Below are 27,023 nucleotides of genomic sequence, written 5' to 3' on the forward strand. Positions count from 1 at the left end.
CAAGACATGAGCTTAGCATTAAGATTTCCAGAGGATGGACTCAGAAACACTGTGAGCAGAGTGATGTAATGACGAGCCACAGAGGCATATTCATCAGTCATTAAACGCTTTAGATGACATCAGGAAGAGCTTCTGTTGATGTGGTTATCTGTTATTTAGGCATTCCCACTGAATGACCAGCAGTAAAATAAAGAGATAGTAATGCATTAATTAAGTAAGTGACCCCTGCTGTGGTCTACAGCAAATATCTGTAGAACTATAAGAACCTACACTGGCATTTAGCAGACTTTCATCATACATTCACCATTTATATTGATGTATATTTGTACAGAGACATTTGAGACAAGTGTTTACCATGACATGGACAGCTAAAAGCTTGGAAAAGTGACCTGCTGCTGGTAAGCAGTGATAAATACTTACCAATACTGGTAAAAGGAGGGACGAACCACAAAAATCTGATCTGCAGCCATTCCAAACTGCCAGGACTTAAAGGATCTGCTGCTAACGTCTTTGGGCCCAAGACCAAAAGGACACATTCAGAGGTCTTGTAGAGTCCATGCCTTGGATGTTTGGTCGATATGTGAAGAACCGGCAGCACATTATCTCTAGCAGAAAATGTTTGTCCATCTTATTTTTTGGCACTTGATCGTTCAGTGTTATCTTGGGATGCTTTGGAGGGACCTGACTATACTATATACTGGACAGACAGACAGACAGACGCTGGGGGCTTATTCAGTATCACAGAACTGCTTGTGTTTCATTTGTGAATCTAAATTTTCACAGTTCTGTGTGTTTACATCCCCAAAAAGAGGTCCTTGTTAGAAACCACAAACACGTAGGAACTGAAGTGTAGCAGCTTCATCAGTAGGCATGTCTTCTTAAAAGGAAAAACAAAAACATTTTACACACTGTTCATTTTATATATATTCATCCACATCTGCACAATATCCAGAACTGGCTCATGTAGCTGCAAATAAAGAAGAAGTAAATAATTGTGGTCAGATGCTTCCAGCTTGCAGGTCAACAGTATGATCTGCCCTCTTACTCATTTTTTCTTAACTTACATTTTTGGTTAAAAGAAAAAGCAGAGAAAGAATGATAAGAAAATAAAATGCAGGCTGGTTCCCAAGGTGCCTCCATGGTTCCATGAACAGATCCTGCTCCAGAACCAGAACTTCCCTGGTGGCGGTGCAGTAACAGCGGACATCTGAGTGTGTGGTCAGCTCCTTAAACGCCTGATGGACTACTGACAAATGCTTTGCTTGGCTTTCACTTGTTGTAGTTGGATTTAGGACCGTCTTGGATCGGCCAGGAAAAAATGTAAGCTGTCCAATGGAAAATCATTATTTTATGTGATTAATAAGTTTATAAAATAGATGTAAATAATGTCCTGTCAATGAAGTGATCATCTTATTATCACAGCTCAAACTGATGCAGTAAATGAAAGCCAGCTCTCATTTTCATTTTTGCATTTCTCCCGTTTCCAAATGCCACTGCTTTGCATAGGGCGCCCCCATGTGGTAAAAGTTTGTCAACGCTTCAAATGTGCAAATGTTGGCAAAAGGTTACAAAATTGAGAGACTTTGCACTTCTTTGCATAGTGGGCATCTTAAAACCTTTAATAAATCAAAATTAAATACAAATATGGAACAATTTTCCTGTAGTACAAAGAGTTACTAACACACAACTTACTATCCACACAATGTAGCAGAGAGAACAACAAGTAAGACTGCAGTTTTATGTCATTGCTACAGATGAAAGCTCTTCATCTTAATCTCAACATGGGCTTTAGAGATCCACAAACAGAGAGAGAGATATGTAAATAAATCAAACCTCAAACCGATCTGGTTCGGCTTGACAGTTCTGAAGTGTTATTTGAGATACACATCACATCGACATGTTTGTTCTGTTTTAATAACAGTGAGGCAGTGTGGCATTACCTACAGGTCAGTATCGCTGATACAGCATAACATCAACCGGCTCAAACGTTCCCCAGCTGGAGTCTGGCGAAGGTTTCTGTCCAATCTATAAAACAGTTCAAGCTATAAGCAGGGCAGAAAACATGGATGCAAGTGTGTCTGTGTGTGACATTTAGTTGAAGGAAATGAAATGTGAAGCCCTTTTGTAATGAATCGCTCTGGAGTCTGGCCCACATCAGGTCACACACTTTAGGAGAAAAGACGAACATCTGCTGCACGGCTGCTTCTATCAGGACACGCTGTGGGGTCGAATAAACGTAGCAGCGGATATATTTGAGGCCGCGGTCACACATGCAAAATGCAGTTTACATAATGTGCAACAATAAGAACGTATTCTAAAGAAGAATAAGAAGAAATGTTTCTGTAATAACCAGAAAGCAAAAAAGCTGCAACCTGCTGAGGTCAGACTGCAAACACATCTTCAGCCAAACAAAGCAACACATGCTTTTAAACGCTCTCAACTTATAATGCTTTTCTTCAATAAATACAATCTATATATTATTTAGATATGTTTAACTTCCTCACACACACACACACACACACACAGTCAAAATGAAGCCACACACTCATAGGCTGTATACTATATTGATCATGAACTCAAAAACAAATAAAATGCTGGTCTGCAATCTGAACCAGTGCTTGATATATTTATGTTTTCCTACTGAGACTTCTCATGCACAGAGAGGTGTCAGTATCCGTTGGGAGGTTTAAAAACATGCTGCACGTGTTTGGATGAAGATGTTACCAATGTTCTGGCCTCATCTTCAATAAAATAACACTGTTGACATTCACTAGTTTTATGTATGCAAAACATTCTTAGTCACTTAAATTGTATCACACCTAGTAAAGGGGCTTCATAAAAGACAACGATATTAAAGATAATTTAAAAAAATACACCGCACAAATCAAGTTTCACATTTTGGTAAACTCACAGGAAAGCACATCAACAACTCAGTGGGCTCATGAAACAAAAAAAGGTACAGGCACTTCTTTTTCTGTAAAAAGTAGGACAGTTCAAAGCTGTGAGGAAAGCCAAAAATAGGAGAATATTACAATAACCGTTTCCCTTTTAATACCTCCGCACTGCTTCCATCCCAGCTCCAGCCTCATCATGTCTGAACATGACCAGAGGCTGCACCCATATGGAAATATATCCACAGTCCTAATGGGTTCTACATTTAGAAACATTACAGCATCAAGGTTAAAGGATTGAAGTCTAACAATTAATAGCTGCTGTTTGTAACTCAGATAATGGGCCCCTCAGGAACCAAACATCCAGCTCAAAGAAATGCAAAACAAGTGACACGTCCATGGCATATGCAGTCATCTCCTGTCCAGTCATTTTGTGTCTGTGTGGTGATTCTGTCACTGTGCAGTCCTTCTATGGCTGCTTTGCATCACTTTCTAACAGCTCTGTGTTATTTTGCATCCTTTAGTGGTATTTTGTGGCACCTTATTTGTTTTGCATCTCTTTATAGTCATACTTTTAGGTCTGATTGCAGTCTTTTTGTGTCACTTTATGCTTGTTTTGTTTCTTTGTAGTCATTTTGCATCTACAATGCATTTCTTTTTACTTAACGTCCCTTCACAGTCATTTTGTGTCACTTTGTTGTTTTGTGATTTTATGAAGTCATGTTGTGTCTCTTTATAGTAGTTTTGTCTCTTTGTAGCGGTTCTGTGTCTTTTGCAGTTGTTTTGCATGACGTTGCAGTCGTTTTAGATCTGATTATAGTCATTTTGCGTCACTTTGGGGTTGATTTATGTTTCTTTGTCACCATCTGGATGACTTTCAAACAGGAAATGTAAACAAAGGTATAAGTTAATATTGATTGCATTGATAAAACATGCCAGACTTGCACTGACGATCTTAACATGAGGGGCAAAAAATAGCATTCACACTTAGGTTACTTGAGTTGCTGAGATTAATTAGTTCAGAGTGATTCCATCGGCTAAGAAGGTTAATAAAACGTTCTCCTCCTAGACCTGAAAGCAGGACCAAAAATTTGCTAGTGAGAGAATATTCAGCAATGTTTGAACTGGTTTGCTATGAGGAGGCTGATAAATATGGGCCCAGATCTGTCTGTCTTTGTTAACCACACAGGAAGAACCACCAAGTGTCATCTAGACACCAGCAGAGGCTGTTCTAAAGGAGCAATCTCAAAGGTTTACAAGGAATGAACTGAATAACAGACATCATGCTTGAGGCGGTCCTTCATACTGTATAATAGCAGTATCTCACAGCATAACAATCCATCACCAATCCACCACTAAACACTAAAGAAAGACTGAAAAAGGCCAAAAGTTTACTATCAAAAGATATCTGTAGATTTTTTTAGGACTTGTATGCAAATATATGGTTTTTCTAATAAAATATGTCATATTTCCATTTGGGCAAATCAGGTCAACTACCATCGCTGTTAATGTTTCCTGGGCAAACATCCCAGAAACCCTTTCAAGCTACGGTGCATCTTCCACAGATCCAACATGAAACTAACACTGCAACAAACGACAAAGACATGGAACAGTATGCACACGCGCACACACACACACACACACACACACACACACACACACACACACACACACCAACATTCACAACTGAAATACTGCACCCAGAATTCATGGAATTCAAGCAATGTCCACCACAAATGATTACCAATAAACACGGGACTCTTGAGTTGGAGGCATAGATGTTAAGAAACCGTAAACAAGTTTGAAATTCCAGCTGCACGACAAACTGTGTGCAAAGCTGAGCAATATTCTGAAGGCTACATGGGCATCACACTGTTATTGGAACCCCATCTTTGCAAATGTAAAAAAAAAAAAAAAACCCAAACATGTAAAGAACACAATAAAAAAGAAAACATCATTAGTTAATCAAATGCTGGGCAGTATATGCCAACAGGGAGCACAAGCGCCTAGACCTGCTTCATCTATTGCTGTGTCTGTAGGCTAATAATCTACATAGCTACGGCGTCGCGGTCTAAGGCTCATTATTTTCAGTTTTTCATTTGAACAAAAAACAGAAATTTATTAGCGTTTGAAATTTCAAACTCTAAAAATATAAAAATACAATACAAAAATCCAGGAAAAAAATGGGCAAAAATATTATTTACTTAACAAGCACTTTGTAGTTGGACAGACTTTTTTTTTTCAGTATTTGTGTGTATTAACAATGAGCCAAGAAACTACAGGTCATCTGTAGAAAGAACTGTCATCTGATTTTTATGGTTCCTCTCAGCTCTATAAAGTGTTTTAGGATCTTATCGCTAATTGCTCTGGTTTGCCAAGCCACAATTTTTCTTTTTTGGTTCAGCTACACCACTCTCATCTCGCTGGCTAACATAGCAAAGCATCCAGCTAGCTACAGAGCCAGAAAAATCCTGTGAGTTGAAGGAAATGAAAACAGAAGTAAAACGGGAGAAAACTGGACTAAGACTTACCAGGTTGCCTCCCAGTGATACTAATTCTATTCTGCATCTACTACATAAGTCATATCAACTTTTCAGGGCCAGTCTTAAAAAAAAAAAAAAAAAAAAAAGTAGCTTTAATTATATTTTAGGGACTCAAATTAAGGTACTTATGCTAACTAATCTACTGGCTAGTTAGTCCCAGTTATTTTTGGTTATTACTAGGGCTGAACAGTAAAACTGTGAGCTGCAAGGCTGCAATTTGTCAGAAAAATTGCAATTAGATATTTTCCCCATCATTCAACACTCACCATAACTAGCAACAATATGTGAGCTGTATTATATGGAATCAACAACGTTTCTTTAAAAGGATTAGGTTGTATTTCTACTTAAAACTGAACATGATGAGCCTCATCTATGGTACAAGAAGCCAGAGCATAATCACTGGAGATTAGAGTCAGTGTCGTAGTTGCCTAGTGATTTCACAAGCATGGCGTTCTACATAGGAATGCGTCTGTTAGTTCAAATACATGTTAAGGGCCTTCTGGAGGATGGAAAAATAACACATCATTGGCCAGTACTGGTATGTATGCTATGTACATGCCTCCAGCCACTTTGGTAGGTAATCACCGTTCATTGAATAAAAACTTGTAAAATAGTAACAATGGCTAAGGAGGCTTTGAAAACCACCAGCGCCTGCAGCCAGCGGGCCCAAAACAACTTGCTCTGGTCTTACATACTGCCTCCAACAACTCATAACAAAACCAAAAGAACTACACAGACCCAGAAGAGAAATGCCAGTAAATGGTGATACAAAAGCCTGTTAATTCAAACAGGTTAGTAGCAACAAAAGGCAGGGTTGGATTTATGCCCTCAACTTTTGCCTAAAGCCCTGTGAGGTCTACTATGGCCTTAATGAAGATGGTGTCGTCGCGTATGTAGGAGTTTTTAGAGTCCAGCTTGGAGAGCGGACAGAAGAGTGGACAGCCGCTGGCGATGTTCATGTCACTGACAGGCCTCTGGAAGGACGAGGAGGAGATGTCGGGCCGGAAGGCATCAATTATGTGCTCCCTGTTGTTCTGGTCGAGCAGCATGAGGGTGACCTGGGTACACAGGTTACAAACGTAGCCTCACATCGGAACGAAAGACTGGAGCTGATACACTCAGACAGTTCCAGCTGTAGTATGATAAAACTTCTAGTGGTGTTTTAAATATATTAAACTACTCCAAATTAATCATTTATCATAGAAAAGGCCAATCATATAGATGTGTGTGTATATATATATATATGTGTGTGTGTGTGTGTGTGTGTGTGTGTGTGTGTGTGTGTGTGTGTGAGTTTGGACAGAGCTTCCCATTTAATGTTTTTTTATTTTCATGATTATTTCCATTGTAGATTCTCACTGAAGGCATCCAAACTATGAATCAACACATATGGAATCATGTAGGAAACAAAAAAGTGTGAAATAAGTCAAAACGTGTTATATTTTAGGTTATTTGCTTTGATTCCTGCTTTGCACACTCTTGTTATTTCCTGGATGAGCTTCATGAGGTAGAACCTGAAATGGTTTTCCAACAGTCTTGAAGTAGTCCCAGAGATGCTGAGAAATTGTTGGTCCTTTTACCTTCACTCTGTCGTCCATTTCATCCCAAACCATCTGAATTGGGTTTAGGTCAGGTGACTGTGGAGGCCAGGTCATCTCCATCTTCTCCTTCTTGGTCAGATAGTCCTTCCACAGCCTGGAGGTGTGTTTGGGGTCATTGTCCTGTTGGAGAATAAAGGATGGTCCAACTAAACCAAACCAGATGGGATGACATGTTGCTGCAGGATGCTGTGGTAGCCATGCTGGTTCAGTGTTCCTTCTGTTTGGAGTAAATCCCCAACAGTGACCATCACACCTCCTCCTCCATGCTTCATGGTGGGAACCATGCATGTAGAGACCATCCGTTCACCTTTTCTGGTCTCACAAAGACACGGCGGGTGGAACCAAAGATCTCACATTTGGACTCATCAGACCAAAGCCCAGATCTCCACTGGTCTAATGTCCATTCCTGGTGTTTCTTGGCCCAAACTAATCTCTTCTACTTGTTGCTTTTCCTTAGTAGTGGTTTCTTAGCAGCTATTTGACCATAAAGGCCTGATTGGTTCAGTCTCCTCTGAACAGTTGATGTAGAGATGTGTCTGCTACTAGAACTCTGGGTGGCATTTATCTGGGCTCTAATCTGAGCTGCTGTTAATTTGCCATTTCTGAGGCTGGAGACTCGGATGAACTTCTCCTCAGCAGCAGAGGAGACTCTTGGTCTTCCTTTCCTGGAGCGGTCCTCATGAGAGCCAGTTTGGTCGTAGCGCTGGATGGTTCTTGCGACTGCACTTGGGGATACATTCAAAGTTTTTGCGATTTTCTGGACTGACTGACCTTCAGTTCTTAAAGTAATGATGGACTGGCGTTTCTCTTTACTTAGCTGATCAGTTCTTGCCATAATATGGATTCTAACAGTTGTCAAATAGGGCTGTCAACTGTGGACCAACCTGACTTCTGCACAACACGACTGATGGTGAAAACCCCATTAAGAAGGCAAGAAATTCCACAAATTAACCTTGACAAGGCGTACCTATGAAGTGAAAACCATTTCAGGAGACTACCTCATGAAGCTTTTGATGCCTTCAGTGAGAATCTACAATGTAAATAGTCATGAAAATAAAGAAAGACCATTGAATGAGAAGGTGTGTCCAAACTTTTGACTGGTAGTGTACACACATATATAAAAGTGGTGCAAAAACCCATTAAAACCTTCGAACAATGGTGCTTTTAGATTTAAAGATTAGCAAAAGATCTGACAACAAGAACAATCTGTTCTTGCTCTTACAGAGAAAAGAATGGCCTTGATCAGTCCCAGTCCTGATCTAAGGATTAGATTCATGATATCGCTAGTTTTCTGTATTTCTACATTCAACGCAGTTAGATCACCTGTACATTTTGTACATATTCCTCCACAGATGCCACCTTCATTAATACTGTGGTCACGGAAATGCTCTGATTAGCCTTAGGTAGCCTGTATCATCTGCTAGATGACTGACAAGGATCCCCTCCACCAATGTGTCAGAGCACATTGGGAATACAGTCACTTGGGCGGTAGAAGTACCAGCCAGGCCATTTGTTTTTACATGTTCGGTTGCCGCACATTTAATGGAATGAAGTTAGACCTCAACCACATTTTTGACAACACTGTGTCCCATGATACCACTTTGCTAGCTATTATGACTCAGGAGCCAAGTGCCTGTTTTATGTGTTCAATAGCTGGTCCCAAAAATCCCATTAAATGGGACAAATTATTTTAAATAAATTTTCAAAAATGCCATATATTTATAATAAAATAGAAGCAATGGATAGATAAACATGCCATTAGAACCTGATGAATGTGGTATCATTGTGTACGTTACTGTCTTTAAAGTAGATGAGATTGGTAACTGTCTCATTTTACTCTCAGAAAGAAAGCAAACAGACATTTATGACCAAATGTTGAACTATGGCTTGTACTTATTTTCTGTAAAGAGAACAGTGCATGAAACATAACTGAACAATTGAATTTGGTAATATTGTCCTTCAATGGTTTTATATACATTTATTTTGTTCAAAATAATGACTAATGTATAGCAGGATTATTTATATTTCACAGCAGGGACTGTTACCTTCTGATTAAAAGGCCACTTGAGGAGTGCGTCGCTGTGTCCTCTCATCACCACAAAGAACAGAGACAAGTGGCTGCCGCGGCCCGTACCGTCACCGTTCAGGTAGATCCGCAAGCACATCTTGTAGCCGTATTTACTGGTATAGAAGGCTGGAAAACACAATACAGCAGTCATGTGTCATAATGCCTCTTACTCTCAAGAAAGGAGTGGAAATCCTTCCTCAGGCAGTCGTTGTGTGAAGTGATTACCAGGAGAGAACATAGCAGGAGCGCGGCCAGCCACGGCGTCCTGCCGCTTCTTGGTAAAATCAGAGATCTTCCAAACAAAGATGCCATCATATGTGGCAGCAGACATCTCCCTCATCTTACCCTCCATCTCCACGATGGACAGGTCCCTCAGACTCACTGTCCTCTCCAGCTGACGAACCTGCAGCATGAAAACACATGGACAAGACAACTGTTCTATGAACTTATAGTGCAACAATATAGGAGACATGTGGATTAAAAGATGCTTTGGCATACACCATTTAAGGTGAAATGCACAAATCCATGCTGCAGTCATGAGAAAAACTGGAGGTTAAATATTGTGGCCTGACACTCTGTATTGGTCTAGACAGAAGCAACAACGGTGACAACTCATAAAGGTACTACAGGTACTTAAAACTACAAAACAAAACAATTTCCTATCACTGACAGGAATAGCCCCAGAAAGATTTGTGATGAACAGTCCTGGTTGCAGTTTGTGATCTGTACCACATTTAGGCTGGATGCATTTCAAGGCGAGATCAAGGAGTTTTTCACAGTGAACCTGAAGGACACTGAAGCATCATGAAAAGATTTACTATGCACTGTAAAAACTTTTACATGACATTCATAAGGTGTAAGGTAGCGTTACTAAGTGTTGAGGGAGGAAAGAGTCGCATTAGAGATGTTCAGAGGTCACGTGTCGTTCTGTCACCTTGTTGTTCAGGATTTCAATCTTGTCCTGGTCTAGTCGGTGCTGGCGGTTGTAGGCCTCCATGGTGGTGCAGGAGCGCTCCATCTCTCGGTTCAGGACACAGACGATGTTTTCGAACGTGTTCACTTTGAGCTCCAGCTCCTGGCAGCGCCGGCTAAGCTCAGCCACCTTCGTTTTTTCACTCTGGAGCTGCAACTCCAGGGCGGCGCCCACAGCGCTGGGCAGCGGGGTGAAGGAGGTCGTCAGGGTCGGGGCGCATGCACCCTGCACGGGAGCTGCACCACCCCCACCCAGCTGGCTCATCTTCAGCTCTAGGTCTCTAAGGGACTGGTGGAGCTCCTGCAGCTTCTGGCTGGCCACCTCCAGGCTCTGGGGCTGCAGGCTCTCCAGACTCACCTTGATGCCCATGATAAAATGCAGAAGCAAGTTGAGGTGTTCATATGAACACTGTCGCTCATGGTCATGGATCTTCTCTTTCTCCACCTTGGAGTCAAAGAAAGATACAAGCAGAAACACATCAGGAAACCAATCAAAAGCCCTCACCCTTGAAGATGTATGATGACGCATGTGAAACACTGCGACAGACAGAAGAAAACAGTACAGTGTACAGCAAAGCAAATAACGGAGATAAGAATGATAAACACACTATACAAAGTATTCATTCCTGTAGTTTTTCATGTTTTATTGTTCAGGCACACTGAGTCTGAACAGGTGGAAAACTATTCTGATGTCAAAGTAAGTAAGAAAAATCTGAGTACCCATATCAAACATAAATATTCATACCCTTCATGACCTTTGCAGAAGTTACACATTAAATTCGTAGCAACATGAAATAATGTGTGCATTTATTCTCAGGTCAAACACCTGTCTGTCAATGGGTTGAACCATCTGGTCTTGGCAAAAACTGCACTATGGATGGTGAGGAGTCAAAACAGTAACTGTTATTCACCTTTAACAAGTGTGCACGTCAGTATCTGGGATATAATAAGTGAACTGCTGGTCCTTTTAGCTGATATGCTGGATGTGACAAGAATGGGAGGTTTAAAGACCTGACTGACTCTGACTGGATCAAATCATTCCCACTAAACTACTGGGTTGGAGAACCTCTGAAATGACAAGGAGAGTAACTACTGATGGTGGTCCAAGGAAGATGACTGTCACTGTTCTCTGATACTAAACAACCGAACAACCTGGCAGGAAAAACATAGCAACCCTAGCAGGACACGTTGTGATGAAGAAAACACTGGGCCAAATGATCCTGGAGGGTGAGCTAGTGCAAGAGAACCACCACGTAGATTCAGACATCAGAATTAAAATGGCTTTAGAACAGCAACAAAGTCAGAGTACAGATGTCAATTCAACCCAGACTTTGTTGCCAGATATAAAAACTGCTGCTGCCACAAGGTCTCTATCAGGTTTGACGGAACATGCAGCTTTATTCTTGACCTTGGAACTAACATGGGTTTTGACCAAAAGAAAAACTTTCAATTTTCTTTCCAGAGCTCTTCGCCACACCTCACAGCTTTTATCCGCAAATTATGCTTTCTAAATTAATTTGTTGTTACTTTAAAAAAAAGGGGGGGGCTTTGATCGTCTTGGGTTTTGTTAAGAGAAACAGAGAAAAGCTGCAGTAAGAAGCTGTAGCTGTTTAAAATTAGTACAGAACCATCCCTATCAAAGGAACCCCACCCTCTTCACACATCACCATTTGTTTACTGGTGTTGAATAAAGTCTGATCATGTCCTTGTCATGTGATGTTAACTGAGTCAGTTGGGTCTAAAATATCTGAATGCGTGGAGTTAAAAAAGAATTGATGTGTTCAGATCTCAGTAATTTTGATTGTCCGAAGAGGCTCTTCTGGGTCAGGTTGCACTGTGGGTAACGTAGGCACCACGTTTGACAAAGAAGAAGAAGAATATGCAGGATGAATGAGGACTTTTACTAAACAGTCCATCAACAGTGGACAATAGCTGCTTAAGTTGCTAATTATTAATGTCAAGGAGCAAATCTTGCTATTAAAATTCATTCACATTTATTTACATGTGTAGTAAAGTCTATACTAACTGATTTTAGGTGTTTTCACACTTAAACACACCTACTTGATATACATGGAAAAGTCAGGTGAATACTTCATATAGGCACAGTGGATATATACAAACACAGGCTTCATATGCAACAACACTGGATTCATTGACAGGCATGTAGTAGCCAACTCTGTAATAACTGCTGAATGATCTGTTACCTCAGTAATGTTCCTCTAAAGCAGGGGTGTCAAACTCATTCTAGTTCAGGTTCCACATTCAGCCCAATTTCATCTCCAGTGGGCCGAACCAGTAAAATAACAACCTATAAATAACCACAACTCCTAATTTTTCCTTTGTTTTAGTGCAATAAAGTACATTCTGAAAATGTTCACATTTAACAAATTATCTTTTTATAAAACATCATGAGCAAACTCAAATTTCTTAAGAAAAATAAATTCAATTTCAGCAACATTAAGCCTCAGTTGATCATTTCCACATTACAAGTTCCAGATCACAGTGTGTCTGCAAAGGAACACAACATTTAGTCATCTGGAACTGAACGATATAATATTTTAATGTATGATCAAAATGACAAAAATCAGACAAAAAAGGAAAAAAACAAGACAAAATATTACAAAAATGAGACACAAAAGAGAAAAAATGACAAAAAAGTTACAAAGCACTAAACAAATGGACAAATAACAAAAATGAGACCAAAAAAATTCATAAATGGCACAAACAAGACAAATAGTGACAAACAAAATGACAAAAAAATTGACAAACAACACAAGTGGAACAAAAAAAAGACACAAAACGACAAAAAAGAGACAAAAAGCAATCAATAAAATAGAACACACAATGATAACAATAGGACAAAAAACACAAGCAAGACAAAAAGGAAACACAAAACGACAAAAACGAGGAACAAAACGACAAGCACACGAGACAAATGGCAAAAAGCAGCAAAAACAAGACGAAATATTACAAAAATGAGACACAAAATGACAAAAGAACAATGAGCAATCTGGTATTTTACTTTATGATCAAAACAACTTGTCTAGAAAGTATTTTTAATTTATAGTTTTACAAATTTACAATCTGCAGTTAATGTCTTCTCTTTAATTTTTACTCTTTACAAAGTCGTCCTGAGGGCCGGATTGGACCCTCTGGAGGGCCGGTTTTGGCCCGTGGGCCGCATGTTTGACACCACAGCTCTAAAGGGTCAAAAACTAACTCTTTTAGAAATATCATGTCACTTTATTTAGTAATAATCTAGTAGAGACAATCATGTTGTGTACTTTGCCTCTTCATCTTTTTACTTTAAAGATCAGCCTGGAAAATGCTTGACTTCATCTCTTTCCATTTTGTTTAAATTTGCCAAGTTATTAAATAGTTCAGCAGTTATGAAATTAGCCACAGACAGCAAATAATGACAAAAATGTCTACTTACAGACGTATCGCAGCCAACAACATGAAATCTGCATGGTGCTTTAAATTTACTGCAGAACTTAATATGGTCCACATACTGCAAAACAAAAAAAATGAAAGAAGCTAATGATCTACAGAATACATTGTAGAATTTGAATGCTAGCTAAATGGTAAATGAGATCAGTTTAACAAAACTATGGAAAATCATTCAAACATCTGGGATACCTTTTCTCTGGGGATCTTTTTCTTTGCACAGCCTTCACAGATCATCGGGTACTTTGGACAGATTTCATCATGAGCCTAAAAGAAGACGCACAGTTAGCTCACAATAAAAGGAAACGCATCTGCACTCTTCACTTTAAGGTATCAATGGCAGCTTTTTTTAAAAAAAATATTTTTATATGTTCAGGTGAATCTGTTATTTGTGATAGAATTCCAAGAATTTAACCACATCTCAGTCAGGGAATGGAACCTGCTCAGGTGGCCTACAGTGGGTTTGTAAAAGTCTGAGTTGGAGCCCAAATTCAAACAAAAAAAAATCCCCTTGACATTTTAAATTGTAAGGTTTATGTTTGTCTATTTGTTGTATAGATGTGTGTAGGTTTAGGAACTGCAATTGCCATAATTTGGATGCTATAAACAAGATGTACAATGTTGTCATGTTATAATGCGTTCCACAATACATCAGTGAAATGTACTGTGGACTACAGCTTGAGCACTAGCACAGGGGTGTCAAACATGCGGCCTGCAGGCCAAAACCGGCCCTCCAGAGGGTCCGATCTGGCCCACGGGACGACTCTGTAAAGTGTAAAAATTATAGAGAAGACATTAACTGCAGATACTAGATACTAGATTGTTCATTGTTTTGTCATTTTGCGTCTCATTTTTGTAATATTTTGTCGTGTTTTTGTTGTTTTTTGTCTTGTTTTGTCCGACTTTTGATGGTTGTCTCATGGTTTTTGTGGTTTTGTTTCTCATTTTTGTCGTTCTGTGTTTGTTTTGCGTCGCTTATGTTTTTTGTCTAATTTTTGTCATTTTATGTTTAGCTGTATTTGTTGTTTTGTGCATCGTTTCTGGCGTTTTGTGTTTTTTTTGTCTCCCTTGTGTTGTCTATTTTTTTGTCATTTTGTGTCTCATTTTTGTAATACTTTGTCCTGTTTATGCTACTTTTTGTCTTTTTTTTGTTTGACTTTGGTCATTTCAATCATAAAGCAAAGTACTATATTCAGTTCCAGATAGTTGTGATTAAATGTTGTGTTCCTTTGTAGACACTTTGTGATCTGGAAGTTGTAATGTGGAAATGATAAACTGAGGCATAATATTGTTGAAATTTAATTCATTTTTCTCGAGAAGTTTCAGGTTGTTCATAATGTTTAGTAAAAAGATAGTTCCTTCAATGTGAACATTTTCAGAATGTGCTTTTTTGCACTAAAACAATGGGAAATTTTGGAATTGTGGTTATTTATAGGTTATTATGCTGTGATTTTACTGGTCCGGAAGACTTGAGATGAAATTGGGCTGAATATGGAACGTGAACTAAAATGAGTTTGGGGAGCGCATCTGCATGGAAAATAAAAAATAATTTTAAAAAAATTGAAAAATGGCAAAACAGTTTGGAATCCTCCTCGTATAGTGCAACACTGGCAAAGATATCTTTGGATGGCATTCAGATCTAGCTTCACACTCATCATACAAGGCTCTGTAGTGCTGATTTAAATGATCAAGCGAATGTGTTTTGTTATCTTGTGTGGTACCAACAGCTGCAACAATCCTTTCTGTAGCCAAACAAAGATATTGCTGACTAGGGTCGCATGAGTGCGGCTACGACGATTATCACAATTATTTAGTTCAATACTGAGATTAGTTAGTCAATATCTCTCAATTATTTTTCATTTTCAGAGACAAAATGTTTTTATTGCCCCAGAGCCGCTTTCACTTCCACAAATCTGCTTCAAAATAAGACATAACATTATCTATTCTTCACTGGAATTCAGAGCATCTCCGAGAGGCAAAATATAATAAAACTGCATGCAAATCTCCTCTCTTGCTGAACATCTGCTTATTGAGAGTCACTATAATGTAGTGATGTTCCTGAAGCACCATTAGCAATGTTCAAGCTGAAACAATACATGATGCAGTCCTAGAACAGACAACTGTCACTGAAGTACTAGAATACTGAAAAAGCTTAAAACTTGATGGTTTTCAGGCAATTTCTACAGTTGCAGCCAGCATCTCTTTTCTATGATTTCTGAGTGGACTTCAGAAATAAAGACACCCTTGTGAGGTCTGAAGAAATTTAAACATGTTTGCATTGTGTCTCTAAGATCCAATTTGATTGAGCTAAATGTACTTGAAGATAAAAGGTGTTTGTGAGTGGGTAAGTGATGACAATAATAATAAATCATTCAGCACACTATAAACCCATACACTGTATACAGGAGGCTGAGATACTGTACTCAGGTGATGTAAAGACAGCTGACAGCATTCCTGAGGATGGTCAGGAGATACAAAGCAATCCTGTGGGAAATCTAATAGATGCACCTTGAGTTTAGAATATGTTATCACAAGGATTTGATACCATGCATTGATCCTAAAATAAATGTAGACCAAATCAGTGTCATGTTACAATAAAACAAGCATATCTAAGTAGAGCAGCAACACCCCAGTACATTACTGGACCGGTGTCGGACTGTGACAGGAGGCAGCCTGACCTTGATGTTCTTCAACAGGAAGGGCTCTTTGCAGTATTTGCAGTTGAGCGTCCTCTCTGGGCACTCTCTCTCGTTGTGGCGCTCCTGTTCGTTTGCTCTCATCAGTTCTTTACAGGAGGGACACAGGATGATCATGAAGTCACAGTTGCCCTCGTGGCTGGCCTGAAAATGATGGACAGAAAAGGCTTCTGGTACAATGTTACACCACTACACAACGAATTACCATCGACCTGATGATGTCACCAACTGTAGACTGTCACCAGTGGTGGGTGTGTGTGCGTGTGTGTGTGTGTGTTTCTGTGTGTCTGTCTGTCTGACAAGGACCAAGTGATTAGATTTTGGCAGTGATGCAGCTGATAGTCTGGATCCACGGATTTGTTGAAGATTTCATCCATCAGAAACGATAAGACGACTGATCAGTCTTGGTGGAGTACTGGGCTCTCTGAGTGCATTTCTAGTTAAAACTGATCCTTCATAAAAAAACATTCCATCCCCTTGGAAGACTTCCTCTGCTATTGCTTGTCAACATTGAATCATAGTCAACATAATTTGACTTTTTGGACATAAATTTACAAAAAGAGTGAAAACTGATTTCTACAAAGTCATGTCAATTAAAGAATTAAAAACGTGAAAGAAATGACTCCATTCACCACCTGAAAGTAGATATTTAGGAGATGCACCTTCCAGCATTGAGCCAGGTGGTTAGATTTTACCTCATTCTTCTTTACAAAATACCACCAGGTTGCACAAGGATCATAAGTGAACAGCTCTTTCCGAGTCCAGCCACAAATTCTGAATTGGATTGAGATCTGGGCTGTGACTCGGCCATCCCAGAATTTCATTTCACCTTGCTGTCTTTAAGCCATTTCTGTGTAGTTTTTCTTGCATGCTTCGGGTCACTGTCTTGCTGAGAAACAAACCTTCTCCCAAGCCTTACTACTCCTGCACGTGGAAACAGGTCGTCCTCCAGGATTTCTCTATACTTTGCTGTGTTCGTTTTACCCTTTATCTTTACAGGGTCTCCAGGGACAGCTGCAGAGAAGCCACCCCTCATGGTGATGCTGCCACCACCATGCTCACAGTGGAGATGGTGTTGTTGTGAGAATGTCCAGGTCTGGTGTCCCCCAAACATACCGCAGGTGTCCTGGTGGCTTCCCTCGTTAGTCTCTTTCTTACATGGTCAGCTCTAGGCAGATTTATTCATGTACCATATTCTGTTTGCTTATTAATGATGGGTTTAACTGTACTTGAAGAGATATTTAGTGATTTGGATTTGTTTTTTGCATCCATTCACTGATTTTTCAATGACCCTCTTCAATAACCATGTCCCAGAGTTTCTTGGAGTGTTCTTTTGCCTCCGTGGTGTAGTGATACCCATGAGTACCGACTCACCAGTGGCCTTCTAAATACAGGCGTCTTTATACTAGAATTACTTGCGAAACATTAACTGTACTCAGTTGATCTCAGTTTCATTATTTTTGTGACATCCAGCAACAATTAGTTTCACCTGTGATAAATTAGGTAAGACGCTTTAAAGTGGGAGAACAATTATGCATCACTTATTTTACATTTTAGATTTTTAATTCATTGACATTACTTTGTAGACATCTGTTTTGCCATAAAATATAAATTTTTGTAAATTAATGTCAAAAAGTCAAATGAAATTGATCATAATTTAGTGCTGAAAAGCAATAAAAGCGGAATATTTTTAAGTGGGTGAATACGTTTTTATAGGCACTACAGGGACTATCCATATAAAAAGGTTAACTTATACATTTAAAGAACAAGTTCAAGCAAGCAGCATTGGCAGGAGTATGTTCTTTTAGGTTACAATGAGAGGATAAAATACATACTATCCTATTAATAAAGAGTTAGAAGCTTGATTAGAATCACTGCCCAGTAGCTCATGAAACTTTGAAGGATTCTTCAGTTTCAATCAGTTTTTGACCACTGATTTTTACAAAATCTGAAAAGTTTCACAGTGCTCATTTTATCTTTTGATTTTTTTATAGCAACAATCAGAAGCTCAACAGCAAAAACAGGTGTCGTGTTACAACGTGCACTTCTCTGACACGTGTTGCATCAGAATGAGTTTGGTTCAAGGTGTTTTTGTCGACTGTTGACGACATTTACATGAATACCAGAAAGTTAGGGCAGCTGTGCAATCCATAAAATGGTGTGTGTAACCACTACATTTAGTAAAAATGTGGAATATTAGAAGTTACGATTCCAAAATACATTTTTAATAGGCTAAAGGGCAATATACTGACATGTCAGAGCTGCTTATACGAGCATGAGACGTCCTTTTCAGTATCTGTCTGCACAATAAAATACCAACACGGTCCATAAACATCACAGAAAGAAAAACATGCATTTTGCATATATTATGAATCTAAATCCAAATCACATCCCCATGATGGTTTGCATTCAAAATCCCAAAAATTTAATGTTTTTGCAGTATTAAATTTATAATCATGGATCAGGAAGAGAAATGGAGCAAATGAAAACTTCATATTTTCAATGGATTACAGAGCAGTCAGCTGAGAACTGGATCAGATGTACAACATTCACTAAGTATGGATGCTTATATAGATGTTTTACATTTATATGTGCTTGTGTTTTTATTTTTTTTTACAGTATTCTCGTGGGGCTGTGTTCATACAGTGTTATTCAAAAACAATGAACCGATTTCATTATGCAATATTTTAATAAGGAAAAGCAACAGGAAACTCCAGCCAAGTCCCAAGTATTCTACTCACAATTAACTTTTATTTGACGTTTAAGATCATCAAATGACATCGAATAACAACAGCGATCAACTCAGTGGATCATGATATGCAGATAGACGTCTGGTAGGAATTCTCTTATCGCATTGATGTTGCTGTGCTGCAGGTGGTGTCCATATTGAACACTTCTAAGGCAGGAAATAAAAGTTGATCTTGAGTAGAATACTTGTGACTTGGCTGGAGTTTTCTATTGCTTTTCCTTATTAAAATATTGCGTAATGAAATCGGTTCATTCTTTTTGAATAACCCTGTAGATTTGCTTGTCTTCCATTGCTGAATCCATCCTGGAAAATGTGGGAAGGATCTTCATATATGGACGATGTTACTGTGATGTGTGGCTAGATGATCAGAGGTTTGGAACGTAAATAAACGGATTCCTTCACCTCAAATTCTTTGATAGTTCCGGTCCACGTGCATCCTTCATTAGGACAGACAGCTGCCAAGGCCTCCACTTCCCTCCGAGCTGCATTATCAGGGAAAGCCTGGATGGAAAAATGGAGGTTGAGGTCAGTGTTGTCTGGTGTGTCTTGAGTTGCGGTCTGAGGGATAGAGTTACTATAGCTCTGCATCAGTTTCCTGAGGGTCAGGATGCTTGGAGCTCACTTTTCTCTCCTGGCTCTAATTTCTCTAGTCAATAAGGCCGTAGAAAAACAGGACGATAACTGCTTCATCCACTGTCTGTGCTGCCAAGAAGAAGTTTTTGTTGTGTTGGATCTTTGCTGCAGAACATTGGATCTGAAAACAAACAACGACTACAACGTCACAGTGCCGACTCAAGATTAGTTTCAGAGTTTTTACATTCAGAAACATTTGGCTCTCATCACCACCAAGACTAAAATAGCAAACCTGGCAGAACACGAGTCCTAATGACCAACTGCTCATAATGCTAACCAAACAGGGACCTGAAGTACACCAGAATGCTCTATTTACTGTAACTGTGAGGAACTCTGATAAAGGTGCATGGTAGAAAATGTACTTACACCGCCTTGCTTGAGAATGGAGGTGGGTTCCTCAAACAAGTCCTCCTTGATGCATGCGCTGCACTTCTGTGGTCCAGAGCTTCAAGGAAGAACAAAGACATGAGTTCAGACATCCCTCTAGAGCAGGGGTGTCAAACATGCGGCCCACAGGCCAAAACCGGTCCTCCAGAGGGCCCAATCTGGCCCACGGGACGACTTTGTAAAGAGTAAAAATTCCAGAGAAGAGATTAACTGCAGATTGTAAATTAGTAAAACTACAAATTTAAAGTAATTTCTAGACCATGACAACTTGTTTTGATCAGAATGTAAAATACTAGATTGTTTGTTGTTCTTTTGTCATTTTGTGTCTCATTTTTGTAATATTCTGTCTCATTTTTGTTGTTTTTTTGGTCTGACTTTTGTCATTTTGTGTTTCCTTTTTGTCTTGCTTGTGTTTTTTCTTATTTTTGTCATTTTGTGTTTTACTTAATTCGTTGTTTTGTATATCGTTTTTGTCATTTTGTGGGGGGTTTTTGTCTCGCTTATGTTGTCTATTTTTTTGTCCTTTTGTTTCTCGCTTTTGTCATTTTTTTGCCTCGTTTGTGTCATTTATGTCATTTTTTGGTCTCGGTTTTGTCATTTGTCGATTGTTTTGGCGCTTTGTAATTTTTTTGTCTAATTTTTTGTCTTTTTGTTTTGTTTCGTGTCGTTTGTCTCATTTTTTGTCATTTTGTTTCTCATTTTTGCAATTTTGTGTCTCAGTTTTGTAATATTTTGTCTTGTTTTAGTTTTTTGTCTTTTTTTTGTCTGACTTGTTTAGATGATAAAGTAAAATGCTACATCATTCAGTTCCAGATACCTGTGATTAAATGTTGTGTTCCTTTGTAGACACTCTGATCTGGAAGTTGTAATGTGGAAATGATAAACTGAGGCATCATGTTGTTGAATTTGAATTTATTTTTCTTAACAAATTTCAGGTTGCTCATGATGTTTTATAAAAAGGTAATTCATTAAATGTGAACATTTTCACAATGTACTTTTTTGCACTAAAACAAAGGAGAAAATGTTGTGGTTATTTACAGGTTATTATGCTGTGATTTTACTGGTCCGGTCCGCTGGAGATGAAATTGGGCTGTGGAATCTGAACTAGAATGAGTTTGACACCCCGGCATACATACTTGATGCTAGCAATCATGTGCTCCAACTGTTCCATAAGTTTATTGTTAATTCTGGGATTAAAGCTGTCAAACGTCTCCAGAGCCGCTCACAGCTCCACTTGTTGATGAGGTGAAGCTGACAGGTCAGTGAACCTTCTTTTAATTCAGACCTTTTCTTGATGGTGGCAACGGAGAAGGAAAATGAGGGAAAGTGATCAGGGGAATCTTCCAATCAGCCAAAAGTCAGAAAGTTTGAGAGGAGATCATGTCGTCCCCAAATGTGACAAGAAAAAGTTTGTAAACCGTTTAGAATGATAAGGGTTTTATGCACTAGGGTTTGAGTTTAGGTCATAAACAATGATGTGATGGACAAATACGATGTGTCTACACTAATAAACAAACAAATAGAATATTTAGTGTCATTATTGAACACAGCCCTTGAATAATATGAAATATTTCAGAGCATATCGTTGCAGGTGTCCATTCCACAGCCTCTTTGTTGGGTTAAAGTCTGGGCTCAGAAACTCGTGCTTGAGGTTGATGCTGCCAAAGGAGGTTCAGTTAGTTCTAAAGGCGCTTTTCCACTAGCACCTACTTGGCTTGACTCGACTCGACTCAGTTTAGGTCGTTTTCCATTACAACTGAGTACCACCTCATCGTGGGTGGAGTCGTCATAGCACGGCGGCCGACCAACGAGGCGATGGTACACCTGCTTTGTGTCAGATTCAAAATAGTCACAGAAAGCTGAGGGCTGCGAGTCGAAACACTCAGGAGAACAGGAGAGTTTGGGAGGCGATACAGCAGTATCCAGTCAAAGACAAGAGGATACGAACTAGACGACATATGAGGGCAAGCTAATGCTAGTTCGCTATAGTTATCGTATATCAGTCAACCCTGTAATGGCTCCAATTTATTGCTTTTAGGTATTAAAATACGTATGCTGTGTAGTGTCGTCACCCCCTGTCCAATCAGCGGCCTGCACTCTGTAGACATCACATTATCAGCTCGACTCAGCTCGCTTGGAACCCCGGCTTTATTTTGAAGATCAAATAACATGCAGACATCCATGTCATTCCGACGGATTTTTCTTGATTTGAGATTTAAGTTTTCTTTTGATAAATCACTTTAGTCCTTTTAGAAGCTTTAATAGCAAACAACCCCAACTTGTCCTGTTGTAGCAAACGCTGTTAAAAATATACAGGAACCCAGATTATTGTGATAAATGCCCTTATAACACAAGATTAACACGTATTGTTCAAATCGCGATGTCAATGTTCAAGGGATATATTTGAGTGCCTTACAGTCAGCAGATGGAACTTGTGTTCTACGAGCTAAAGTTTATTTTGTTGATGACGGCGGACATTGAGAGTTCTTGTTGTTATCTCTGAGTTGAAGCCATCAGTGTGTCAGATCTACCTGCATCACTTAAACACTACCAGTCAAAAGTCTGGGATCACTTAGAAATGTCCTTATTTTTGAAAGAAAAGCATTTTTTTCAATGAAGATAACATGAAATGAATGATAAATCCAGTGTAGACATTGTTAATGTGGTAAATGACTATTGTAGCTGGAAACAGCTGATTTTTAATGGAATATCTCCATAGGGGTACAGAGGAACATTTCCAGCAACCATCACTCCTGTGTTCTAATGCTACATTGTGTTAGCTAATGGTGTTGAAAGGCTCATTGATGATTAGAAAACCCTTGTGCAGTTATGTTAGCACATGGATAAAAGTAGGACTTTTCATGGACAACATGGAATTGCCTGGGTGACGCCAAACTTTTGAACGGTAGCGCATAAAAAGGTAAACCTGATTTCTTGGCACAACACATCTATAACCAGTGTTACACTGAAATCTGGAAATGTTCTGGCAAAAGTTCATGTTATTTATTTATTGACCTCTTTCCTGTGGTCACATATTGTACTGCACTTAAAGTTCCATCCATCCATCTATACACTGTTTAATCCTCATCAGGGTCATGGGGGGTGGAGTCTATCCCAGCTGACTGAGGGTGAAGACAGGGGACACCTGGACAGGTAACAGTCTATCACAGGGCTACACATAGAGACAAACAATCACACTCACATTCACACCTACAGACAATTTAGAATCATCAATTAACCTCAGCATGTTTCTGGACTGTGGGAAGAGAAAATCCACACATGTACAGGGAGAACATGGAAACTCAATGCAGACAGATCCCAGGTCCAGGCCGGGACATGAACCGGGGATCTTCTAGCTTCTGAGCCACTGAGCCAAAAGTACCAAGAAGTGGGACTCCATTATAATCTTACAGCATGACAGATTTCTATGAAACACCTCTTTTGTTCTGGCCCTAAACAGTACGCAGATGGATTCATGTCACCATTCTGAGTGCTGCAATAAACAATTCCACTAAAATGCAAGTGAAACTTAAAATGAAAAAGTCTGGTTCCATCACACATGCGCACTGCGAGAAAAAACAAAACCTTCCTTCGTAATGGCTGTTTATCCAAATACAGAAAATACTGCATGGTCATTAATATCCATCTGTTTATTTCTAGTCTTGTTTCTACATTAGAGTTTTAAGAATGAAACAAAAAGATGTTCTCATTCTTATTGATATTATTCTAACACACATTAACTAGTAAAAATATTACAAAGATGGGACAGAGCCATGTCAGGATAGAGGTCATCCTAAATTAAAATCAGCCCAGTTTACTGTCAAAACAGATGTGCAGAGTGGAATATGCTGCACAAACTGTCCAGTAGTCAGACTTTTCAGTAACTTTGTCCAACATGCGGCCTGTGGGCCAAAACCGGCCCTCCAGAGGGTCCAATCCGGCCCTCAAAGTGTAAAAATTCCAGAGAAGACCTTAACTGCAGATCGTAAATTAGTAAAACTATAAATTTTAAATAATTTCTAGACCATGACAAGTTGTTTTGATCATAAAACACTAGATTGTTCTTTTGTCGTTTTGTGTCTCATTTTTGTCATATTTTGTCTTTTTTTCCTGACTTTTGTTTCTCTTATGTTTTTGTCGTTTTGTGTTTCCTTTGTGTCTCACTTGTGTTTTTGTCTTATTTTTGTCATTTTGTTTTACTTTATTCGTTCTTTTGTGAATCCTTTTTGTTGTTTTGTGTTTTTTGTCTTGCTTGTGCCGTTTATCTATTTTTTTGTTCATTTGCTTCTTGCTATTCTTATTTTTATCTTGTTTGTGTCATTTGTGTCATTTTTTATCTTGTTTTTGTTGTTTCTCCATTATTTTGTCGCTTTGTAACTTTTTTGTCTAATTTTTTGTCTTTTTTGTTTTATTTTTGTTGTCATTTTGTTTCTTGTTTGTCTTTTTTGTCTCGTTTGTGTCATTCTTTGTCTTGTTTTTGTCGTTTCTCCATTTTTTTGTTGCTTTGTAACTTTTTTTGTCTAATTTTTTGTCTCTTTTTTTGTTTTGTTTGGTGTTGTTTGCCTAATTTTTTGTCATTTTGGGTCTCGTTTTTGTCATTTTGTCTCATTTTGGTAATATTTTGTCTTGTTTTTGTCTTTTTTTGCCTGATTTATGTCATGTTTTTGTTGCTATGTTTCTCACTTTTGTTGTTTTGTGTTTCATTTTTGTCTCACTCGTGTTGTTTGCCTATTCATTTGTCGTTTCTGTCTTTTTGGGTCTTGTTTGTATTGTTTGTCTATTTTTTGTTGATTTTTTCTCGCTTTTGTCATTTTTCATCTTGTTTGTATCATTTATATTTTTTTTGCATTTCTGTTGTTTCTCCATTTCTTTGTCACGTTGCAACTTTTTTGACAAATTTTTCATCTCTTTTTTTGTTTTGTGTCGTTTGTCTCACTTTTTGTCTTTTGTGCCTCATTTTTGTCATTTTGTGTCTCATTTTTGTAGTATTTTGTCGTTTTTGTTGTTTTTTGTCAGACTGTTGACATTTTGATCATAAAGTAAAATACTCAATTGTTCACCTCCAGATGACGAAAGGTTGTGTTCCTTTGTAGACACTCTGATCTGGAAGTTGTAATGTGGAAATGATCAAGTGAGGCTGAATGTTGTTGAAATTTAACTTATTTTTCTACAGAAATTTCAGGTTGTTCATGATGTTTTGTACAAAGACAGCTCCTTAAATGTGAACAGAATGTACTTTTTTCTTTGCACTAAAACAAAGGAAACATTAGGAGTTGTTATTTTTAGGTTATTATGCTCTGATTCTACTGGTCACTGGAGATCAGATCAGGCTGAATGTGGAACTAAGATGAGTTTGACACCCCTGCTCTACACCGTCAGGCTGAACTTCTCCAAACCCTCCCCGGTGCTCCGGTGTCCGGCCAGCCTCAGAGGTTAGACCGGGAGGACACCTGGCCAGCCCAGCTCACACAAGTTCCCGTTTCATATGGATGAAGTGGCTCTTTGTGAACTGTTTATTGTCGGCAATCAGTACACAGTGTGTTGTTTTATTCGTCAGCAGCTCTTCCAGTGACAGTGAGCGGAGCAGCGTTAGACTGAGGGGTATCTGGCGAGCAGCTCGGGATGCTCCTGTCGGCTACTCTCGGCTAGCTAGCTGCTAGCAGCGACCATGACACCACTCACCTCACAGTTTTGTTGAAGCAGAACGAGCAGAAGCGGTGACCGCACTGGGCTTGCAGGGGCCTCCTCAGGATTTTCTGACACGAGTTGCACAGATGCTTGTCTTCGAGGTTGTTGGCCAGAATTTTCTTTGGGAAACCCGGCTTGTTGCCTTCCAGGGAAGATGGTGGAGACGGCTCCTGTGCAGCCATTATTCCCCTTGAACAATATCGGGGTACTCAGCGGGGTGTGTTCAAGACAGCAAACACCTCCAGCAGCCGCTCATTGCTCCTCAGCCGTTCACTCAAACGTGTATACACCTGCTTATGTTACGAACCCATGGCGGCACAAGTCCCTCATATGGACGGACAAATACGAACAGGCGTTTGCATGTGATGAAAGTGTCAGCAGAGGATGCTACGCTCCCCTCCGGGTTAGCAAGTCTGCCGCTAGGTGGCGCCACCCCGGGAAAGGAGCGTCTAGGTGGGCATGATGAGGAAGCAGGCTCCGCTGGATTGGATGATCTGGACTGGAGCTCCAGAGCTGAGGCAAGCTAGACGCTCTTCATCTCAGAAGAAGGGTTAATGTGGCTTCAACATAAAGGAACAGGGTTTCATCAACTTCAGATTTATGTGTGTAGTACAATCCAGGGGTGTCCAACATGCGGCCCGCGGACCAAAACCGGCAATCCAGAGGGTACAATCCGGCCCTCAAAGTGTAAAAATTACAGAGAAGACATTAACTGCAACTTGTAAATTATTAAAACTATAAATCTAAAATAATTTGTAGGACATGACAAGTTGTTTTCATCATAAAGTAAAATACTAGATTGCTCATTGTTCTTTTGTCATTTTGTGTCTCATTTTTGTCATATTTTGTCTTGTTTCAGTTGTTTTTTGTCTTTGTCTGACTTGTCATTTGTCACGTGTCTTTGTCGCTACGTTTGTCTTGTTTTTGGCGTTTTGCGTTTCCTTTTTGTCTCGCTTGTGTTTTTTGTCTTATTTTTGTCATTTTGTGTCTCATTTTTCTAATATTCTGTCTCGTTTTTGTTGTGTTTTTTTGGTTTGACTTTTGTCTAATGTTTTTGTCATTGTTTCCTTTTTGTCTCGCTTGTGTTTTGTCTTATTTTTGTCATTTTGTGCCTCTTTTTTTAATATTTTGTCTTGTTTTTGTTGTTTTTTTGTCTTTTTTGTCAGATTTTTGTTGTTTTGATCATAAAGGAAACTACTGTATCATTCAGTTCCAGATAGCTGTGACTAAATGTTGTGTTCCTTTGTAGACAGTCTTTGATCTGTAGGTTGTAATGTGTAAATGATAAACTGAGGAATAATGTTGTTGAAATTGAGTTTATTTTTCTTTAGAAATTTCGGGTTGTTCG

General features: G+C 39.1%; 1 protein-coding gene across 2 annotated transcripts; it reads right to left on the reverse strand.

Moving 5' to 3' along the window:
* Positions 1-1,598: 1,598 nt before the first annotated feature.
* traf2a (Tnf receptor-associated factor 2a) lies at positions 1,599-26,111 on the reverse strand. 2 transcript variants are annotated; one of them, XM_023269455.3, is made up of 10 exons: positions 25,670-26,110; positions 19,967-20,045; positions 19,370-19,468; positions 16,201-16,362; positions 13,715-13,789; positions 13,512-13,586; positions 10,038-10,520; positions 9,329-9,506; positions 9,081-9,229; positions 1,599-6,492 (listed from the first exon to the last, which is right to left on the reverse strand). In XM_023269455.3, the coding sequence occupies exons 1-10, from the start codon at positions 25,855-25,857 to the stop codon at positions 6,274-6,276; spliced, it is 1,707 nt and encodes a 568-aa protein (XP_023125223.1). In that variant the 5' UTR covers positions 25,858-26,110; the 3' UTR covers positions 1,599-6,273. The 2 variants fall into 2 exon arrangements, with proteins under 2 accessions (XP_023125223.1, XP_035803674.1); XM_035947781.2 differs by lacking the exon at positions 13,512-13,586 and having other exon boundaries at positions 25,670-26,111.
* Between the last annotated feature and the right edge of the window lie 912 nt (positions 26,112-27,023).

Source organism: Amphiprion ocellaris, chromosome 6, assembly GCF_022539595.1.
Source record: "Amphiprion ocellaris isolate individual 3 ecotype Okinawa chromosome 6, ASM2253959v1, whole genome shotgun sequence".
Taxonomy (NCBI): Eukaryota; Metazoa; Chordata; class Actinopteri; family Pomacentridae; genus Amphiprion; species Amphiprion ocellaris.

Bases quoted from the DNA above. Each gene is read 5' to 3' on its own strand.
- traf2a (XM_023269455.3), bottom strand. From the start codon at position 25,857: ATGGCTGCACAGGAGCCGTCTCCACCATCTTCCCTGGAAGGCAACAAG. The intron at 19,469-19,966 runs GTAAGTACATTT...TTTTCCATCCAG, and splicing joins CCATTCTCAAGCAAGGCGGT to GCTTTCCCTGATAATGCAGC. The intron at 9,507-10,037 runs GTGACAGAACGA...TTCATGCTGCAG, and splicing joins TTGAAATCCTGAACAACAAG to GTTCGTCAGCTGGAGAGGAC.